Genomic DNA, 15,270 nt, shown 5'->3' with positions numbered 1-15,270 from the left:
CGGCTGGGGCTCTGCTGGGGTGACACAGACGTGGCTCACCAGTTGGACGCTGGCAGAGCCTCTGCAGCCTGAGTTCTGGTTCTTCAGCCACACAGAAGGCCCGGCACCCTCCGATGGTTCCAGGAGGCAACCCAGAGTCCAGCTTTGGGGTCACCTAGGAGAGCGGGCCTGGCCAGTGTCACTGCCCTTCGGGCTGGCCTGGGCTTGCGGTGCCCAGCCGATGTTTCAGCCTCCTATCCCTCCCCCACCCCTCTCCACCTGTCCTGCGAGTCCCCGGGGAGGTGACTCCCACCGTCCTTAGTCCCTTATCTGCGAGTTGGGTGTATCAGTGCCACCCCCAGGACTCCACGAGGCCTCAGTGAGACGGTGCCAGCCACAGACTCGAGAGTGGCCATGGGTGAGCCAGGAAGGGGGGCATTGGGGTGGAGAGGGACAGTCAGGTCTCTGGGAGCCATCGTGGTATCGACAGACGGCGTCTGGGCTCACAGGTCCGCCTGCCCGTTGCCCCCACGGCAGCTGTCCTGCTACTCCTTCCTCTCTGGGCTTGTTTTCCAAACAATTTGCTTAATGTGATTCCCGGCCCAGTTGAACATGAGTAATCGTGTTTACCCGGCACCGTGGGGTAATCCTGCGCCTCCCGGGCCAGTGGGGCCGGGCGCAGGGGAGACACCCTCCTGGTCAGTCGCTCCGTGTCCTTCATTCTCTTGCAGTGGATGCGCCCGGCGCTCCCGCTCACCCTGCCCTGCCCACGGCGGCCACGATGGAGCCTCTGTTCCCAGCCTCCCCACTGACCAGCTGGAATGCCTCCTCGGCAGCCACAGGCAGCGGCGACGAGAATGGGACGCTGGCGGGGCTGGTGCCCTCACCGGGCGCCCGGGCGGTGGTGGTGCCCGTGCTCTACCTGCTGGTGTGCACAGTGGGGCTGGGCGGCAATGCGCTGGTCATCTACGTGGTGCTGCGCCACGCCAAGATGAAGACAGTCACCAACATCTACATCCTCAACCTGGCCGTGGCCGACGTGCTCCTCATGCTGGGGCTGCCCTTCGTGGCCACGCAGAACGCCATCTCCTACTGGCCCTTTGGCCCCGTGCTCTGCCGCCTGGTCATGACGCTGGACGGCATCAACCAGTTCACCAGCATCTTCTGCCTGACTGTCATGAGCGTGGACCGCTACCTGGCCGTAGTCCACCCCATCCGCTCCGCCCGCTGGCGCCGCCCTCGGGTGGCCAAGCTGGCCAGCGCCGCGGTCTGGGCCTTCTCTCTGGTCATGTCACTGCCGCTGGTGGTGTTTGCGGACATCCAGGAGGGGTGGAACACCTGCAACCTCAGCTGGCCGGAGCCTGTGGGCCTGTGGGGCGCCATCTTCATCATCTACACATCCGTGCTAGGCTTCTTTGGGCCGCTGCTGGTCATCTGCCTGTGCTACCTGCTCATCGTGGTGAAGCTGAAGGCGTCGGGCATGCGCGTGGGCTCCACGCGGCGGCGCTCAGAGCGCAAGGTGACCCGCATGGTGGTGGTGGTGGTGCTGGTGTTCGTGGGCTGCTGGCTGCCCTTCTTCATCGTCAACATCGTCAACCTGGCCTTTGTGCTGCCCGAGGAGCCCGCCTCCGCCGGCGCCTACTTCTTCGTGGTCGTGCTGTCCTATGCCAACAGCTGCGCCAACCCCTTGCTCTACGGCTTCCTCTCCGACAACTTCCGCCAGAGCTTCCGGAAGGTTCTGTGCCTCCGCAAGAGCTACGGCACTGAGGACGCGGATGCCACGGAGCCGCGGCCGGGCCAGAGCAGCCGGCTGCAGGAGGCCATGCTGCCCACACGCAGCTGCAAGGCCAACGGGCTCATGCAGACCAGCAAGCTGTGAGCGCGGAGGCCGCGGGAGGGGACCCCGGGAGAGGCCGTCCTGGGTGGGGGGTGGGGGGCAGGTGAGGGTACAGGAACCCTCTGCCACCTCTTCTGCTCTCCTTCCCGGAGAAGCGGGGGGACTGGAGCAGAAGAGGAGAAATAGCCAGACAGCAGTGCGGGGAGCGGCCTCCCAAGGCAAATAGCAGACTGGAGAGCCCAGGCCCAGTGGGGCGTATGCAGATGCCAGGCCCTGGAGGAATTCGGCTTCCTGTCCTCTCCACCCCCAAGAAATGCGCTCCTCCCACCCCCCAGGCCCGAAAACGGGTCCCAGAGAAGATGCCCTGGCAGCCTCGCTCGGAAAGGCCTTGGGCTCCCTGGTGCCTGGGCCTCTTTGCGAGGTTGGAAGGAGAAGAATCAGAATGTGGGGGTCACTCACCCGCAGGCCCCCATCTGAGACAGCCCTGCCCAGTGCCGCCCCCAACTCGGTTGTCCTCAGTTGGCCCAGAGCAGGATGCCGACCCCAGGAGGGAGCGGGGAGCAGGCAGAGCCGTGCTGGGCAGGGGAAAGCCTGGGTCAGCGCTACCTGGGCCTCGGCACGGACCCCAGACAGAGGCCAAGTCCTGGAAACGAGATCACATAATGAGGGCGCTTGTGTTTGACAACCGCTCCCTGAATAAATTAGAGAATAAATGTTTGACTCTTTCCCAGAGCAAATATTGTCCCTGGAGCCGATTCAAGCCAGTGCAAATCAGAGCAAGTGGATCATACTCGGCTGGGATGGGGGTAGGCAAACACCCAGCTGGAAGTGGACAGCGGGACACTTAGATGATAAGGCAGGGAAAAGTGTACACAAGCCGGCTAAACGGAGCGACAGGGCTGGGGCTGCCCCGGCTTGCCTCCTGGGGGTGGCAGGGTTAGGATTTGGCCCTGGAGGATGCAGGGGATGCATCTGATTCTTCCATGGCTGGTGGGTGCGGGGAGTGGGTGGCTCGTTTGGGGCCCCTGCCCCCGTCCCTGGTCAAGTGGGAACGCGGCCGCCTCCTGAGCCCCAGGCTGAGTCTCCGCCACTCCTGGGCTCCATCTCGGGGGTGGGGGCCACAAAGCCTGGCATTGGAGTCACAGGGAGCTGGTGACTAAAGCCACCCCCGCCCAGCCCTAGGGGGACCAGCATCCCAGGGAGGGGTGGGTGCCTGGGAGAAACAGGTTCGTTCAACCAACCACTCCCCACCACCCCTGGGTTTGGATGCAAAGTGCATCCACTCAGAATAATTTTGGGGAGCAAGCAGATGGCTCAGAAATGTCTGCCCAGGTCAATTTCTCCCAATTGATTTGGCATCTTGAGCTCCCTCCCCAGGGTAGTGCCAGCCAAGAGTGCCCGTGTGGGGACTGCAGACGCCAGCAGCAACCTGACCAGTCCTGCCTGTGAAGGGTGTGAGTGTGTGTGCATGTGTGCCTGTGTTTGAGTGTGTGTGTGTATGTGCTTCTGTGCGTGCATGTGCCTGTGTGTATATATGTGTGAATGTGTGGGTGTGTATGTGTGTGCATGTGTCTGCTTGTGAGTGTGTGTGCCTGTGTGTGAGTGCATGTGTAGACATGTGTGTGCCTGTGTGTGTGCCCAGAGCCTGATGGACCCAGTGGGTGGAGGAACTGATTCCAGGCAGCCCATGGACCCTGGGTCTGGGTGGGAGCTGGTGACCAGGACTGGCCAGGGTGGACAGTCCCTGAAGCCCCAGGCCAGGGTGGGACACCGAATGGGAGGAAGTGAGGGCTAGGCACCCCTGAGAGCCTGTAGGAAAGCCGGGACAGGAGTGTTCCAGGAGAAACGTGAGCCCAGGGGGCCGTGGACATGGCACGGTGGGCCTGGGGATGCAGCCTGGCCTGGCCACTGCCCTCCGCACCCAGCACAGGCTGGGCACAGCTGCGGGGGCCACAGAGCCACCACACTGCTTGCAGGTCCCGGGTCCACAGGCCCTGAGTGGGGCGGGGGGTGGGGAGAGCAAATGCCCTCTGGGGTTGACCTGCTTTACTGTCTCTCTCTCCGCATCGATGGGTTTTATTGGCCACTGGGCTCCAGTGGCTCCCAGAGTGACCTTACTCAGGAAATCCGGCCCGTGGGGCAGGGTGAGGCCTCCTCTGGGATCGGGATGGGGGGGCTGTTTTCCAGGCAGGGGGTTGCAGGGTGGGAGGGGCGGGTGATGGAGGCGCAGCCCCCACAGGCAGAGCCGGTATTGTAGCCCCACAGTGAGGGAGACCAAGGCTGGCCCACCCTGAGGGCTGAGCGAGGGGTGCCCTGGGTAGGGCCCCGAGGAAGGGTCAGGAAGGGTCCACCCTCTTGGGTATTTTGGGACAGAAGGAGGGCAGACCATGGGTAGACACCAGGAAGAACTTCCCACAGGAATCTGGGGGCTGAGAGCTGAGATACCATTTGGGGGTGTCAGGGAGGTGATCGATGTTGAGAATAGGGTCTTGGCTGGTCACCTGTCATGGCCCCAGCAGAACCCTGGACTTCAAGGATTGGGTGGGCTGAGGACCTGGAGAGACTGCTGGGTCCGTGGCCCCCCTCCATCCTGGCTGATGGGGGATCCCAGCCCTACTGTGCTGCCTCCCCTCTGCTGCTGTCCTGTACAGACTGGCCCATGCCATCCTGGCTCCTGAGGGCTGGTCTGGCCATCATGAACCTGCAGTGTGTTTGCTGAATGAATAACTGAGTGATTGATGTGATAATTGATTGATAATTGAGTGATGGCGGCTCTGTCCAGTTGGGGTCCTTACCTTGAAGGTCCAATGACTGTCCAGGAACCTGATTGGGGTCCCCATCTCTGTCCTTCCCTCCCCGAGCTCTCACCCCTCTCCAGGGCCCTTGCTCCTCCCTGCCCCAGGCCCACCCCCTCCCCACTCCCTCAGGCTGCATATCTGGACGTGGTGGTGACAGCTATGCATTTGTCATATCCACACTGATGGGGGTCTGGGGGCTCCATCTGCGTGGGTCCCCACACTGGGGGCGGCAGGGTCTCCGCCCGAGCAAACTTCCCTCCCCTGGCCCCTGCCTCTGTGGAGGGGGGTTGAGGCCCTTTCTCAGCCACTCTCTTCCATGACATCTGCACAGACGGCTGACCGTGGCTGCGGGGTGTAGGGGCCGGGGCGCCGCAGGAGGGGGAGGGGCGTGGTCCTCCTGGTGCCATCCACAGGGGCCGGCTCTCCAGATGGAGGAACCTGACCGCTGGGCAGTGGGGACTGGCCATGATTCCCTTCTGCTCACACCCCGAGTGGCTCACCGCGCCCCCCACTTGTCCCACCCTCCCCCCCGTCCCCCAGGAAACAGGTGTCCCCTCCACTTGGGCAGTTTGAGGAGGGTTTAATTAAAGGACGTTTTGCAGAGTGGTGGGCGGGTAGTTTTACCCCCTGGCGGGTGGGGGATGGGACTATCAGGACAAGGAGACCCATGGCCCTCCTGCAGCCGAAGGCAGCAGCCGTTCTGGGGACGGAGTGCCCATCCTCTCCCCTCCCCCTTCCCACATGCTGCCAGGCTCCCGTTGCTGGGCACCTGAAAGGTGGCCTGGTCCGTAGGGGTCCGTGTTCTTGTGGTCATCAGGCCTGAGAGGGCGGTCCTAGGATGAGGGTCAGCTTCCAGAGTCCCCCAACCTCTCCCCACACTGGAGCCCGGGTCCCACCCTCCCTCCTAGCTGAGCCCCCAAGGGCCATGCTGAGGGGTGCCTGGGACCAGGCAGGATCTGGTAGCTGCTGATGCAAAGGAGAGGGGACCAAGGCTCCCATGAGCTGCGCTGCTGGGGTCTCCTCCTGACCCATGGCTGCGGCCTTCTCGGCCCTCTGGACAGTGGACCTGTCTGCCCATGTGTCCTCTGGAGCCACCCTGCTGGGGCCCACGAGGCCCTGCCCACAGGTTCCCTGAGGGACACAGATGATGGTGGTGACCAGGCAGCTTGGAAACAATATCTGGACGCGATGCCCTTGGTGGTCGGTATAGAAGGAGCACTCCTTCCTTCACAGATGAATCTCCTCTCTCCTCTCAAGATTTCTCCATCCATCTGTGGGCTTGTTAGAAGGCAGGAACCCCACCCTCGCTCTCCCCAAGGCAGGAGCACTTCCTAGCGTCGTGAGTTTTGGCTTCAGGACTGATGTAGAACAATATTTTCTATTTTTACAAAATCAAACCTATCCCTCTTCTGCTTGGGAAATTCCTCCTTTTTTTAAAAAAAAAAAAATGAGATGTCTTTCCCATCCAGAAATTAGCTAAATATTCCCATGTATTTTTTAGTTGTGGTACAATACACACTCCGTAAAATGTGTATGGAGGGACCAACAACACTTTATCGGTTCATCATCAATAGATAACCTGGATGTTCCCGCTTTTTGGCTGTTGGGCGTTGTGTGTGTCCCACATATTTTTAATGGTTGTATTGCTGACAACTCTTTACTTCACTGATCCCTCCTTTAGTCCATGAGGTGACCCTTGAACGCAAACGCACCCTCATCCCAACCCCGCTGGTACCTCGGGCTCTTGTCCCCTGGGTGACCGGCCTCTGGGGGTTCCTGTTGTCTGCCTGGTGGTCACTGCACTCATCACCATATCTTCCAAATCTGTTTTCATGTCCAAGAGAGCACACAGAACTGAGCTGGTTCCTGCCTACCCATTCCTCCAAGTGCCCTTCAACACTATTTACAAAGTTAGAAAATGGGTTTTATACACAGATGTTCACCATAGCACTGCCCACAATAGCCAAATGGTGGGAACAACCTGAATGTTTATCAACAGGTGAACAGGCAAACCGTGGTCCATCCGCACAGTGGGGTACCCCTCAGCCGTGGCAAGGGGTGAGGTGCCAGCACACACTACAACACGGATGGACACAAGAGGCCACAGAGTTTGTGATTCCACTTACACAAAATGTCCAGAAGCGGCAAATCCACAGACAGAAAGCAGGGGCTGGGGGCGGGGGTGGGAGTGCCAGCTCGTGGGTTCGGGATTTCTTTGGGGTGATAAAAACATTCTGGAACCAGATAGAGATGTGGGTTGCACGACGTTGTGAATGTACTAAATGCCACTGTGCTGTTCACTTTAAAATGGTAAATTTTATGGTATATGAATTTCACCCAAGTTTTAAAAATGGGTGTTTTGTTGGAATTCCACCAAATGGATAAACTGATATGGGAAACTGGCTCCCGCAGGATCCATCTCTCAGGCTGCCCTGTATTCTAGTCTTTTCCAGCTTTCTTCTCCCGCAGCAGGCCAGTCCTGATTCCACCAAGGCCCCGCAGAGGGTGCCTGGAGGCTGCTGCTCTGATTGGGGCCATTTCCCTTCTCATCTCCTAAGCGGTCAGGGCAGCAGCCTGGCATGTGGATTTCTGAGTCTCGGGCCGCTCATCACTTTGCAGAGATAACGACTTCACCTCATCCCACCCTGTTCTCAGTCGCTGTTTTTAAATAAACCTGGGCTGGGGGGATGCAGGCACCGCCGCCTTGCCCTGGACCCACCCGCAGTGTCCCCTGGCACATCCCTGTGCTCTGAGGCTCTGGCTGGCTGCCTCCGAGGGGTTCTCGGCCACACTAAGGGGAGCCCCCACCCCGCCCCTGGTTCTCTGAGCATGGAGGTGGCCTTGGATTTGGAGTTGGTCAGACACCCTCTGGTCTGACCTGCTCTGCTCTCCTGGGTCAGCAGCTGGGAGCAGGGTCTGTCCCGGGAGGCTCAGCCAAGCTGCCCCAGCACCTCCCTTCCAGGCACCGTGGACAGAGTGAGTGAGAGGGAGGCCGAGCAGCCATGGGGTCTGAAGCCTTCACGGGAATGCCCACCCCGGCCCTGCACCCTCAGGGCCCAGTGCAGCATGGAGGGCTCTGCACCCTGATGCCGGACAGGGGAGCTGAGGCCACACGAGGAGCCAGAAAGAGCCCAGGCTTTGTCTGGAGCTGCTGGACAGGGGCTGCTCTCCTGGCCCCACCCGGCCAGGTTGGCCTGCATCACGCAGTGGGTCTGGGTCCCTGTCAGGGTGGCAGGGGAGCCCAGGACCTGGGAGGAAAGAGGGATGCTGGGGTCCTTCTAACCCCCCACACTCCTGTTCGGGCACCTTTATCTCTACAGTGGAAACTTCCCAGCCACCACGGCCCCCATTAGCGCTCCAAAGTGGCTCCTGATGCCCTGATGGTTGCCAAGCACCTTGGGCGTGTCCAGCTATTCCAGCCATAAAAGGACACAGACCAAAGGGCCAAAGTGCAGCCTGAGGCTTCTCAGCCCAACTCAGCATCCCGGGAGGGGCCAGGTCCCAGGATGTGGATGGGGGGGGAGGGGTCCCAGCCTTCCCTCCGGCTTCCCGAGGTCGCACCCAGCACCCTCTAGTCTCTAGTGGGGCCAGGGCCTCACCAGTCAGAACGTCCTACTCCAATCCCCGACCCCTTGGCTGTAACAAGCCCCCCAGAGTCTTGCTGCCACCTGCCATGTGCCACGGCTGGGCTTAGTCGGGCCTTGGGGCTCATGGGGCAGGAATCCCTTTGAGACCCTGATGCTATGCATCTTGTGGTACAGACCCCTGCCTGTGCTGGGGGTCTGGAGTCACAGGCCTGCCCTTCCCAGGCCTGAGCTCAGGGACCCACGCCTCTGAGTCTCAGCTTCCGCATGGGGCTGTAGGGCCTGCACGTGGCATGCGAGGGTCTCATACCTGGGACGCCAGGAGCCCCTATCTTCCTGGTCCAGAGCTGGCCCGAGATCCAGCCTCAGTGGGACCGTCACAGCCCTCAAGGGAGGCTGCAGGCCCAGGCCCTGGGTTGGGCTGCTGACAGAAAGCCCCCTCCCAACTTACCTCAACAAAATAAAGTCTATATATGACAAACCCACAGCCAACATTGTTCTCAATGGTGAAAAACTGAAACCATTTCCTCTAAGATCAGGAACAAGACAAGGGTGTCCACTCTCACCACTATTATTCAACATAGTTTTGGAAGTTTTAGCCACAGCAATTAGAGAAGAAAAAGAAATAAAAGGAATCTAAGTCAGAAAAGAAGAAGTAAAGCTGTCACTGTTTGCAGATGACATGATACTACACATAGAGAATCCTAAAGATGCTACCAGAAAACTACTAGAGCTAATCGGTGAATTTGGTAAAGTAGCAGGATACAAAATTAATGCACAGAAATCTCTTGCATTCCTATACACTAGTGATGAAAAATCTGAAAGAGAAATTAAGGAAACACTCCCATTTACCATTGCAACAAAAAGAATAAAATACCTAGGAATAAACCTACCTAAGGAGACAAAAGACCTGTATGCAGAAAACTATAAGACTCTGATGAAAGAAACTAAAGATGATACAAACAGATGGAGAGATATACCATGTTCTTGGATTGGAAAAATCAACATTGTGAAAATGACTATAATACCCAAAGCAATCTACAGATTCAATGCAATCCCTATCAAACTACCAATGGCATTTTTCACAGAACCAGAACAAAAAATTTCACAATTTGTATGGAAACACAAAAGACCCCAAATAGCCAAAGCAATCTTGAGAAAGAAAAACGGAGCTGGAGGAATCAGGCTCCCTGACTTCAGACTATACTACAAAGTTACAGTAATCAAGACAGTATGGTACTGGCACAAAAACAGAAATATAGATGAATGGAACAGGATAGAAAGCCCAGAGATAAACCCACGCACATATGGTCACCTTATTTTTGATAAAGGAGGCAAGAATATACAATGGAGAAAAGATAGCCTCTTCAATAAGTGGTGCTGGGAAAACGGGACAGCTACATGTAAAAAGAATGAAATTAGAACACTCCCTAACACCATACACAAAAATAAACTCAAAATGGATTAAAGACCTAAATGTAAGGCCAGACACTATCAAACTCTTAGAGGAAAACATAGGCAGAACACTCTATGACATAAATCACAGCAAGATCCTTTTTGACCCACCTCCAAGAGAAATGGAAATAAAAACAAAAGTAAACAAATGGGACCTAATGAAACTTAAAAGCTTTTGCACAGCAAAGGAAACCATAAGCAAGACGAAAAGACAATCCTCAGAATGGGAGAAAATATTTGCAAATGAAGCAACTGACAAAGGATTAATCTCCAAAATTTACAAGCATCTCATGCAGCTCAATATCAAAGAAACAAAACACCCAATCCAAAAATGGGCAGAAGACCTAAATAGACATTTCTCCAAAGAAGATATACAGATTGCCAACAAACACATGAAAGGATGCTCAACATCGCTAATCATTAGAGAAATGCAAATCCAAACTACAATGAGGTATCACCTCACGCCAGTCAGAATGGCCATCATCAAAAAACCTACAAACAATAACTGCTGGAGAGGGTGTGGAGAAAAGGGAACCCTCTTGCACTGTTGGTGGGAATGTAAATTGATACAACCACTATGGAGAACAGTATGGATGTTCCTTTAAAAACTAAAAATAGAACTACCATATGACCCAGCAATCCCACTACTGGGCATATACCCTGAGAAAACCATAATTCAAAAACAGTCATATACCACAATGTTCATTGCAGCTCTATTTACAGTAGCCAGGACATGGAAGCAACCTAAGTGTCCATCGACAGATGAATGGATAAAGAAGATGGGGCACATATATACAATGGAATATTACTCAGCCATAAAAAGAAACGAAATTGAGTTATTTGTAGTGAGGTGGATGGACCTGGAGCCTGTCATACAGAGTGAAGTAAGTCAGAAAGAGAGAAACAAATACTGTATGCTAACACATATATATAGAATCTAAAAAAAAAAAAAAAGGTTATGAAGACCTAGGGGCAGGACAGGAATAAAGATGCAGACATAGAGAATGGACTTGAGGACACAGGGAGGGGGAAGGGTAAGCTGGGACAAAGTGAGAGAGTGGCATGGACTTATATATACTACCAAATGTAAAATAGATAGCTAGTGGGAAGCAGCCGCATAGCACAGGGAGATCAGCTCGTGCTTTGTGACCTCCTAGAGGGGTGGGAGGGAGATGCAAGAGGGAGGAGGTATGGGGATATATGTATATATATAGCTGATTCACTTTGTTATAAAGCAGAAACTAACACACCATTGTAAAGCAATTATACTCCAATAAAGATGTTTTAAAAAAAAAAGCCCCCTCTCCCTGCAGACAGGGAGTCCCAGCAGCCCCTCTCCAGTGAGGGTCCGTCTCCTGCCTCCCCCTCTGTCCCAGGCCATACTAGGGGAGACAGCCCAGTCCATGGAGGGGACCAGCTCCCAGCCCACACAGTCTTGGGGGTCTACACCCCCTTGCCAGGCCTCAGTTTCCCCACCTGTCAAGGGCGTGGCCTGTCCTGGCCTGTGTGTTTGGGAGGGTGGGCTCTGCTGTTCACGGGTGGGTGTGGGACGTTCCTGGCTCCAGCCTCACTCAGGGTTGATGTTCCTGAGGGATAACTGAGTTCCGTGGTGGCAGGGGAGGGTCACCGTGATCCCAGCTGTGTCCCCTCCCTGGGGACAAGGAGGTGCCTGTTTGTGAAAAGGACGAGTGGGCCCCCACCCCCTCCCCACCTCCCCCATCAGCCGATGATGATCTGGAGAGGATCTGCCAGGGCCAGGTGGATGTGGGGCCCCCAACCAGTCAGAGATCCATCTCAGGATGCTTTAGGCTCCTGGTGGGAAGGAGTGGGGGCCGGGGTAGGACGTGGTGAGGAGACAGGATCAGCCAGGCCGGTGTTCTGTGGGCCCGAGACCCTGAGGTGGAAACCCCCATGCCTGTCCAACACCTGGAAGGCCCTGGCCTGCTCAGCCCGGCCAGCCTGCAGCTCCAGCCACCTCTGCATGGCCTGGGACCTCAGCCAGCTCGCCGGGCTCTGGTGATTCCAGACGCTGCTCTTGCCAGGGCCCCAGCGGCCTCACTGGCCCAGAATCCTCATTCAGGAGGGAGCAGCTGCAGGAGGGGATGTCAGGGGAGGGCCAGAGGGGAGGTGGCGGGTGATGGGGCCACAGGGGCTGGAGAGAAGGTCCCAGAGTGGCCAGAGGACACGTGGCAGGAAAGGAAAGACTCGGAGTGGACTCGAGGGTGGGGCAGCCTGGTGGCTCCGACCGTGGGGTGGACAGGGGCTTCCTGTGGAGTGAGCATGGCCAAACTCCACCCACACCCATCCACAGGGATGAGGCCAGCCTGGTCACTTCCCGTTGCCACCAGGCCCAGCATCAGCACACCTAAGTAGGAGGTGACACCGTGGGGGTCTGGGGCTCCCTGGGCTCAGGTGCACATCCAGGTATGAGCTTCCTCCCCCTTCCAGCTCATTCCAGACAGACAAGGGGACGCTGAGCCCCAAGAAAATCAGCCCACCAGGGCTGGTGGCGTGTTCACCAAGGACGAGACCTGTCCCCGCCGGGCCAGCACCCTAACCTGCTCCATTTCAGCCTGTCTTGTGGCCTCTGCTGCCCTCGAACACCCTGGAATCCATCATGCTTCCTGCTAGAGCTGGCTCCAGGAGGGCCGGCATCTGCACTTGACCCCCTTCCCCCCCTACCCTGCAGCCTCCCTAGCAACCAGCCCAGCACCCAATAGGTGCTTTGTAAAGCTCTCCATGGCAGTGGTTCCTGGCACAGCCTTTATATGCAGAATAGGTAGCTCGACCAGGGGAGCAAACTCCATCGCGTGTGGAGGTGCTCCAGCCCACCCCCCATCCCCCACCCACCACGCGCCCAGAACAAGGGTGTGCTTCCTGAATGTCTTGGTGTGAAACCTTGATCTGTGTCGTCTCCAGCAGGGCAGGCCCCGGTCTGTTCTGCTGCTGCCACACCCCTGTGCTCAGCTCAGCGTTTGCACGCAGTTGGTGCTCCATCTCAGCTGGCATCAGTCCTGGGCTGCGGGGCTCCGGGAATGACTGCCGTTGAGGGCTGGATGTGGCGTGGGGGCTGCTAGAGCTCAGCGTCCGGCTTGACCAGGTGGCCGCTGAAGGTGATGTAGAGGTCACCACGCTCACTGTAGATGGCGTTGTCGCCGTCCCTCTGTAACATGCGCACCCAGACAGCGTCACCCGCGGCCAGCGGCAGCAGCAGGCTCTGTGTCTGCATCATGCTGCGCTCGCTGGGCTGCGCATACAGCACGGCTGCAGCCCGCCGGTTGCACATGATGTGCAGGTATGTCTCCTTGTAATTCCAGGTGTGCACGTTGAGGCTCAGGAAGTAGACGCCGGGCACGGCACAGAGGAAGCGGCCGGAGGCCAGGTCGAAGGCACCATCCAGGTTCACCAGCTCCGTGTCGAAGGGCACAGCCTGGAGGACATCGGTGCTGTGCAGCCCCTCTCACCGGCCCACCGAGAAGGCCACATAGGCACCCTGGCACAGGGTGCCCGGCGGCCCCACCTGCCCCTTCTGGCCCTTGTGGCCACGGAGGCCCCAGGAGCCGGGCAGGCCCTCCTTCCTGCTACTGCTGGAGCGACCTCTGACCCCCGCTTTACCCTTCTCACCTGCGGGGGTGGTAAGGGGAAGCCCCTGGTCAAGGTTTCAAGAGTCAGATTCTCTGGCCACACGGCCTTGCAAGTGACCTCACCTCTGCGAGCCTCAGTCTCATCTGCCAGGTGGGCGCTAACCCGCCCTCCACGGGGCAATGAGAAAGAAGCCACACCCTGAGGTCCTGGCAGTTCTGAGGCCTGTGCAGATGGTCACATGGGGATGGCTGGGACGGCGGGGACGATGGGGGTCCAGTAGCTGCCAGAGGAAGTGTCTGAACTGGGTTTTGAAGGAGGAGAGGCCTGGGAAGTTGGTAACCAAATCCAACCTCAGTGTGGCCTCCGTCCACCCTTCAGGGTGCTTCCCTCTTAGAGCTCAGCCTGTCTTGCCTCTCAAAGGGGGCGCTGCTCCCAGACCCCCTTCCCACCTCCCCTTGGGGTGGGGGAGCAGGATTGAAGGGAAACTCAGCCCCGCCTACCACCCCACCCCACCCCCCGCCATCCCACCCAATCCACAGCCCCTTCCCCAGGGAACCCTGCTTCCCACCGGAGGAGGCGGCTATGGGGAGCAGGGAGCAGGCCCTTGTGTGCCCCCCTGGGGCCCAGCCTTCCCAGAGCTAGCCTTGGGCCGTCGCCCTGCTCTCCTGCCTCTCTTCCCATGCCCTTCATTGTGGAGTGTCCCTGCGGGGCCAGGGACAGTGGGGCCGCCTTTCCAGGAACACTCACCTTTGAGGATCGAGATGTCGATGGTGGGCCCCACGTGGGGCAGCCCCACACACTCATCCCTGTCGCTCATGCGGACATGCGGGCTGGGGGTGGCCGGGGGCCAGGGTGGGCAGCTGCAGTGCATACACAGCCAGCAGCGCAGCCCCAGGCCAGGCCAGGCCCCTGCGGGCAGCACCAGGAGGAGCAGGAGGGCAGAGGCTGCCATCTGGGCCAGAGCCTGGGTCGGGAGGGCAGGAAGGGAGGAAGAGGATGGGGGAGGAAAACAAGGAGTGGAGAGGGGACACCCCTGCTGAGCCCCCACCCCCGCAGCAGCCCAACTGTGCCCGCTTGTGTGGGGGAGACAGCGCGCTGGTGGGACAAGGGAGCTGCCTGGGTGAGGCTGGACAGTTGCGACCCCTGAAGGGGCTGCAGTGGGCGTGGCCGGAGCCTCATCCTGCACCAGACAGGGCACCTGGCAGAGCCCTCCTGGACACTCAGACCCCTGCCCCGACAGACATCACTAATGGATCCCCACACACTTTCCCCTGGACCTGGATGTGGCCTCAGCATCCTCCCTAACACAGCACCTGGGGACCACCATCGATAGGAGGGGCCAGCACAGGGGACCATTCACACCTGCGCTTCCAGAGCCCCAGTGAGTGACCAAGGCAGCCCCACCCCATGAGAGCTGGTGCTTCCAGATTCCTTCTCCGGGGCTGCTCCCTCCTCCCCATAGCTGCCTCCCTCCTTGGGGCCTTAGGGCCTTAGCTCTGGGCAGTGGCAGGCACCCTAACTGCCTATAGCTGGGGAGTCCCGGTCCCCAAACTCCCCATGGCTGGAGACCCCGCACCTGGTAGATGCAGGGAGAGATGTATGGAGGTGGGGGCTCTGAATCAGCCCTCTAAGTCCCCCACCCACCTGGGCCGGCCAGAGCCCTCCGGGAGGGACAGCTAGGCTGCTTCAGGGAACGGCAGCACCCCACCCACCGGTGGCTGGGCCCGGGGCCCTGGTGGTTGGGGTCAGACATGAGGCAGTTTCTGCCAGGCTGCCTCGCTTGGCAGAGGGCGGCACCCTCATCCTGACCTCCTGTGGGCCAGACCAGGCCCCTGCGGGTAACTTGGGAGGCTACCCCATGGGGCCCCCACCTATCTGTGGGTAAGATGGTCTTTAGGCCCTACCAGTCCTAGGCCTCTTGCCTCCACCTCCTCTCCTTCGGGAGACCCTGCCTGACACCGGGCTCATCCATGCCAGGTGGAGGCGCCACTTTCCGGCTCAACCAACAGCTGCTGGGGGCCCTGGGTGAGCC

At 58.4% G+C, this 15,270-nt stretch overlaps 2 protein-coding genes across 2 annotated transcripts; one reads left to right on the top strand and one right to left on the bottom strand.

The window, feature by feature from the left end:
• The first annotated feature begins 760 nt into the window (after window positions 1-760).
• Window positions 761-1,858, top strand: SSTR5 (somatostatin receptor 5). Its single transcript, XM_007181746.2, has one exon. It carries the CDS (start codon window positions 761-763, stop codon window positions 1,856-1,858), a length of 1,098 nt encoding a protein of 365 aa, XP_007181808.1.
• A 10,868-nt stretch (window positions 1,859-12,726) lies between these two features.
• Window positions 12,727-14,190, bottom strand: C1QTNF8 (C1q and TNF related 8). The gene is given in 2 exon segments (XM_007181745.2): window positions 12,727-13,277; window positions 13,986-14,190. Coding segments are annotated over 2 exon segments (756 nt in total).
• Window positions 14,191-15,270: the final 1,080 nt, after the last annotated feature.

Source organism: Balaenoptera acutorostrata, chromosome 15 (assembly GCF_949987535.1).
Source record: "Balaenoptera acutorostrata chromosome 15, mBalAcu1.1, whole genome shotgun sequence".
NCBI lineage: Eukaryota > Metazoa > Chordata > Mammalia > Artiodactyla > Balaenopteridae > Balaenoptera > Balaenoptera acutorostrata.
This window is presented reverse-complemented; position numbering and strand designations above follow the sequence as displayed.

Bases quoted from the DNA above. Each gene is read 5' to 3' on its own strand.
- SSTR5 (XM_007181746.2), top strand. From the start codon at position 761: ATGGAGCCTCTGTTCCCAGCCTCCCCACTGACCAGCTGGAATGCCTCC.